The 6,148-nt window shown below is 40.9% G+C and overlaps 1 protein-coding gene across 6 annotated transcripts in view; it reads left to right on the top strand.

Moving 5' to 3' along the window:
• Positions 1 to 95: 95 nt before the first annotated feature.
• CTPS2 (CTP synthase 2) overlaps positions 96 to 6,148 on the top strand; it is a 67,543-nt gene continuing 61,490 nt past the window's right edge. For 3 of the 6 annotated variants that reach the window (XM_031051029.2, XM_031051025.2, XM_031051028.2), the window contains exons 1-3: positions 96 to 535; positions 2,926 to 3,131; positions 5,819 to 5,989. In XM_031051029.2, coding sequence (XP_030906889.1) covers positions 2,966 to 3,131; positions 5,819 to 5,989 — 337 coding nt within the window. In that variant the 5' untranslated portion in view covers positions 96 to 535; positions 2,926 to 2,965. The remainder of the gene's footprint in view (positions 536 to 2,925; positions 3,132 to 5,818; positions 5,990 to 6,148) is intronic. The other 3 variants (XM_031051026.2, XM_034074317.1, XM_031051027.2) reach the window with 3 other exon arrangements.

Here is a 6,148-nt window from a genome sequence, read left to right as displayed (position 1 = left end):
TTCCGCCGGCGCGTGGGGTGGGGGGGGGAGTAGGCGGGGTGGTGGAGCCGGCACTCGAAGTGGGCGGAGCGCCGCACTGCCCCCCTCCTCCCCTGCTCCACTGCTCGCGGATGCCTTCCCCCGCTTTGACGGGGTTACTCTGCGGCGCGGGGCCGGACGGCGGTAAGGGCCGCTGTCGTGGGGTTTCGCTGTTCGCCGTGGGGAGGTGCTGCTTCTCCTCCAGGGGTTCGTTTGAGTTCGGCAGACCCTGACAGTGATCCTGCGGTGGTTACCACGCAGCGGGCGCAGCTCATCTTGGTGGGTCAGCCATCCGCCTTTAAGACCGCAAAGGTGTCGCGGGGCAGCAAGTCGCAGTCCGGTGACATATGGTACCCTGGAAGGAGATTGCCACTCTCTTCCCCCGCCCTGCCGCGATCCTCTGCGCCGCCGTCCTGCCATCCGGCCCGGTCTCTGCTCAGCGGCCGCCCTCTGAGGGCCTTTCTCGCCCCGCACCTGGCCCTGAGGTAACGGGCACCCGACGCTGACACAGGGCAGGGTGAGGACAAACTCTTTGCCGGGCCCGGCTGCAGCCGGCTTTTCGTTGTGGCGCAGCAGATTTCGGGTGGAGCGCTCCCAAATTGCCGCTGAAGGCAGCAAGTTTCTGTTGATAGGGCTGAGCAGAGTAAATCGTATGCCTTCCTGGTTGTGCTGATTTCCCGTTCCCAACAAAATGTCATTTCCCACTATTCGCTTTTTTGCTTTTCCTCCCCTAACTCTCCTTTTGCAAGTAGCTTCGCGAACCATCTGGAGTCTTTTGTCTCTATTGCAAATAAGCTATGTGTTTCCTTAAGCTGTTGGAAAGTCGCTGTTCTTGCTGTTCACTGTGGTTCCTCTTAAGCAAGGTAATAGGGCTTATGAGTTTTGAAGCAGCATGTGCTTGAAGTTTATACCTGTTGTCAAAATAATTTCTCCTGTTAAAATTCTAGGCTACTAAAATAAATTGAATACTAAAATACCAGGGGAAAGTTAATTCGTGATGAACCTTTTCTTCTCAGTTAATGCCTATGGTCTTTCTTTTGTCCATGTTAACAAGGAAACAATAATTTAGTAGTTCCTGTTATCAAGTATGATGACACTGATGACAGGCATTGTTAAATTCTTGAACTCTAAGAGGAGTCTCTCTGAGGATCCAGGCCTTACTTCTCTTCAGTACAGTAAGAGGAAAGCTTACGATGTTCATTCATTAGCATCTGCTTACTGCCAGCAGCTGAAAACCATACTGTGTTGATTTATACTGAGTTCTGTTAGGTCACGTGTTTTTGCATGTTGCTCTGGATGAATTTGGTGCTTGAGTAAGGAAAGAGTTTCTTAACTCTAGAATTTTTGCTCTGTGGTGAGCCATGCTGCCACTATGCAAAAATTATTCCACTGGTTAGCTTCCACAGCTGCCTGAATGTAATATGAATGCGACTATGAGTGAGATACATCATCCTGTTTCTGATGGGGTGGAAAAATCTAGGCTTGTCTGAAAGCCAGATGAAGGAGGTGACCAGCAGGGACAACATCAACAGGAGTTGGTGTGAGCAGCAGATTATAGCAACAAAAGAAGAATTTCTAATTAGGGTAGTAATTATCAGAATTTTAGGGGTGGTTTCTGCATCTTTTTCTTAATAGTTCTGGATACTTTACCATTCATACTCCTACACAGTGCAAGGTGGCATAGGTGTATTAGAGTCTACTACATTATTCTCCTCCCAGTCATATGACTTATGTAGTACGATATTTGAATCCCTTATTTCATTTTAGGTCTCTTACAAAGAACCAAATTTTCAAGAGAGGAAGTTTGTGTACCTGAATAGCTGTTGTTGCCAATGCTGGTACTATTACAGAGTGATGGGAATCATGATATTATATCTGATTGAGGCTTCACCACCTGTAATTGGCATTAACTGTTGTGGGGTTTTTTTTTTTTAGGATGTGAGGTTTGTTGGGTATTCATAGTTCCCTCCTGTGAAGAATAATTTATTTCATGGTCTAGGCAGGGAAACAGAGGCTCTGACAAGTTGGCTGTGCTATAGGTCTCAGAGCTGCTTTATCCAGGGTTGCCATTCTGAATGCATGATGAGTGTCATAGGCTTTTCTCTAAATGTGAAACTTAAAATGAATAAAATGTTGTTTTTTTTTTTTCCTAGAACAGCATTAACTGTTCCTCTACATCATAGTCCACAGATGCTAAGTGATTCTTTTTCTGTTTTTTCTCTCACAGTAATTGTGTGGAGAGGGAAAATGAATAGGCTTGTGAATGAAGGCCTCTAGTGTATTATAAATACAGACTTTCTGGTTCAATTTTTCTTTCTTGGTCTCATGTTCTGTTGATCTATAGCATACTGTAAGACTTCGAGTGAAACAGTTGATACACTATGAGTTGGAGGATTGAAGGCTCCTGGAAAATGGGGTGGATGGTATAGCCCAATTTTAATAAATTTTTGAAGCTACAGTAACTTTTTAAAGGTAAAGCTACTGGATCGAGCACGTGAGTGTTCTGGCTAATTTAGCAATGAGCTAAATTCTCAAAACATAAAGTTATCAACTGCTTTAGATAAAAAAATCAGGGTGAGATTTGTCTTGCCTGACATGTGGTTCTAAAACTTAGCTGGCTTTTTGTGTCACGAGAGAGGGATATGGCAGATGAACTGTGTTTCTCTGGCACGTCCATTGGGCAGGGTATCAAAATGGTATCTGGTTTTCCATTGCCTGTGGAGTGGATTTATGCTTATGGATTGGTCTGTAAGCTGGGAAAGATGAATCCTGCTCCTGGATTCCAAGATGGTAATTTTTGTTGTCTGTTTTCAAAGGTCATTTCAACCTAGATTCTTTGCATACTGAGACTGTGTTCTTTTCTAACGTGAATTTGCATTCATCAGATGTATGTCTTTGTCATTTTAGATTTTCAGCTTGAGATCTGTGTGCTTGTGCTGATTTTCCGATGAAGTACATCCTGGTAACTGGTGGTGTCATCTCAGGCATTGGCAAAGGGATCATTGCAAGCAGCATTGGCACCATATTGAAATCATGTGGTCTACGTGTCACTGCAATCAAGATTGATCCTTACATAAACATAGATGCTGGAACCTTTTCACCATATGAACATGGTATGGAGAGCAGCGCTGTTCTATTTTGCATAAATATTTGTATTCTTAGTAGGGTGGTGTTTGTGTTGTCTTTAAAAAAACAACAGTAGTAGTTAGTGATTTTATAATCTATTTTGCAATGCAAATTCCTTCGTTGCTCTATGTTCTCAAGGGCGTTGTCTGCTCTAAGTAGAGATTATCTGTTGAAGATACTTTTGGAAGTAGATGCTTAATTTCTATAAAATCCCATTTTGTTAGGAAAATCCTAGCTGTAGGCCTTCTTCAGTTATTTTCAGTTCAACTTGCTAAAGAAAATAGAATAGTGGTGTAAAACTTATTTGAAACTGAAGTAGTTAGCAGTTACTTATGAATTCTGTTATCTGAGTGTCAGGTGTCATTGCCTTCTAGTGTAAATGTCTTCATGAAAGTTAGATAAAGTTCTCATCTAAGTCCATAAGGAGCTAGTCAAAACCATCAGTGAAGCTTATAGACCCAACTAATGGTACCATTAATTTGGTTAGTTCTCTAAGCTACCCTGATTGTATTGACTACATTGCTGATGAGCAGCAGGTCAGTCTGTCAATATTTGTAGTGTTGACTGTTCCTTCAGCTATCTGGCTTGTTACTTAGACATTTATAAAAAAACGATGTTTTTCAAAGTTCCAAAGTACCTTCAGCCAATAGACGTTTCTAATTCTTTTTATTTGTTAGATTTTTTTTCTGCCTACTTTTAGTCTAGTCCAAAAGTTTTGGAACTGAAGGTAAACATACATATCTCCTTAACTAAAAAAAGACCACATTGCTTTTTAAGTGGAAGAACATAGCACATCAGACCTCTCCCAAAAAAAACCAAAATTTAACTAATTCAGTGGTTGTGCACTTCCAGAAGCATATCTGGTGCTACTTAGGCAGTTGCCTGTACCTTTGGAAGTAAGACTCCCGTGATGTCTTGAATTTATGAGAATATAGCCCTCCCCCACATCAGGTACAGGGGAGAGGGGACATTAGGGCAAGTAATTCCCACATGATATTTCCCCCTATTCTGTTCACTTAAGAGTTTCTTAATGTTTGTGAAGAAACACCAACATTCTGGGTAGTAAGCAGAAATTCACACATGCCAAAATGGCAAGCCTCTTTTGTTAACATTTTGGCAGAAATATGATTGAGTCATAGGATTTTAATTTAGTGATTTCTAGTTAACATAAGAGTTCTTTTAGTAGTATATTTTTTAGTTCTTCCAAGTCCTGCTTATGAGAAATCTTGGTTCTACTCTGTGTCTATTGGCTTAAATGATAACTTGGTATGGAGAATGTAGTCAGTGCCTCCCAGGATCAGGCATAAGTCTTCCACCCTTTTGTAAGCACAGAAGCATGGAATTATAGAATAGTTAGGGTTGGAAAGGACCTTAAGATCATTTAGTTCCAACCCCCCTGCCATGGGCAGGGACACCTCACACTAAACCATATCACCCAGGGCTTCATCCAACCTGGCCTTGAACACTGCCAGGGATGGAGCATTCACAATCTCCCTGGGCAACCTATTCCAGCACCTCACCACCCTTACAGTAAAGAATTTCTTCCTTATATCCAATTTAAACTTCCCCTGTTTAAGTTTTAACCTGTTACCCCTTGTTCTATCACTACAGTCCCTAATGAATAGTCCCTCACCAGCGTCCCTGTAGGCCCCCTTCAGATACTGGAAGGCTGCTATGAGGTCTCCATGTAGCCTTCTCTTCTGCAGGATGAACAGCCCCAACTCTCTCAAGCTATCTTCATATGGGAGTTACTCCAGTCCCCTTATCATCCTTGTGGCTTTTGTTAAACTGTTCATTGGAGTGTTGTGTCTTGGCAGGATATATATTTCTGTAGTCCAGACTACCTTTTCAGGAGGATTCTTTTCTCCTTGTGCACTGGCTCCATAATTTATTTAACCATTGGTTTATTGAGTCATGGCAAAATATTTTATGTTTTTTTCTGAAGAGCTTTCCAGCCTTATGTCAAGATCTTGCAACTTTAGTTCCTTCAGAAGTTGATTAGATTCAGAATTTAGAGACTCTTTAGAGGTCTACAAAAAATCTGAACCCAAATGATATTTTTGTTAGATTTTTCAGAATCGGAACACTTGGTGTGGACATAGTGATCTAAATGCACAGGATGAACTGAATAAGAAACAGTGGTCATGCTTGAAGAAGCATTTATATTTAGCCTAACTTTATTCCTGGTCCAAGCCATAATCATTAAAATAGATCCAACCAGCAAGAATTTACAGTGAAACAGTTTGAGCATGGATAATAATTCATGCTTATAAAAGCAGTGTTTGGCTCCTGTGTGTAAATTGTTGTTTTATTTGTTGCTGATTTATGCTTCCTGGAGATTGTTTTCTTCCAGTCAAGGGTTGTAGTATGCTGTTGAAATGCTACTTAAATGTTTTTAAGTCATCTAAATATTTTGGCACTATAATTTAAACTTATTTGCTAACTATATGTGTCTGAGGGGTAGACTGTAAAAGTAAAGACTTAATATCCAGGTCACACAGAATGACAATGCAGATTGAGTTGCAGCATGTGCTTTATTGATATGTTGTTGTAATATGTAATTTTAAAAAATATTTCATACATTTTAAGATAAATTTGTGGTGTTCCTGCTGTGCGTTTAATAATTCCTCATTATTTTACTGTTTTTCTGTTGGTTTTCTCTTTCTTTTTTCAGGTGAAGTTTTTGTATTGAATGATGGTGGAGAAGTTGATTTAGATTTGGGAAATTATGAGAGATTTTTGGACATCAATCTCTATAAAGACAACAATATCACCACTGGAAAAATTTATCAGCATGTCATTAATAAAGAAAGACATGGTGATTACCTGGGGAGAACTGTTCAAGGTGATATTCTTAATTCTGTGGGATACTTGTCTGTTCAGTCTTCCCTGAAGTGATTAGCTAGAATAAGGTATTCCTTGCTGCATCACTTTATTCCTTTCTCTTTTCCAAGAGTTTTGGGCATCTTCCTGTAATGTTTGGCTTCTGGGCTCAAGGAAGAGA

Source organism: Melopsittacus undulatus, chromosome 2 (genome assembly GCF_012275295.1).
Source record: "Melopsittacus undulatus isolate bMelUnd1 chromosome 2, bMelUnd1.mat.Z, whole genome shotgun sequence".
Taxonomy (NCBI): Eukaryota; Metazoa; Chordata; class Aves; order Psittaciformes; family Psittaculidae; genus Melopsittacus; species Melopsittacus undulatus.
This window is presented reverse-complemented; position numbering and strand designations above follow the sequence as displayed.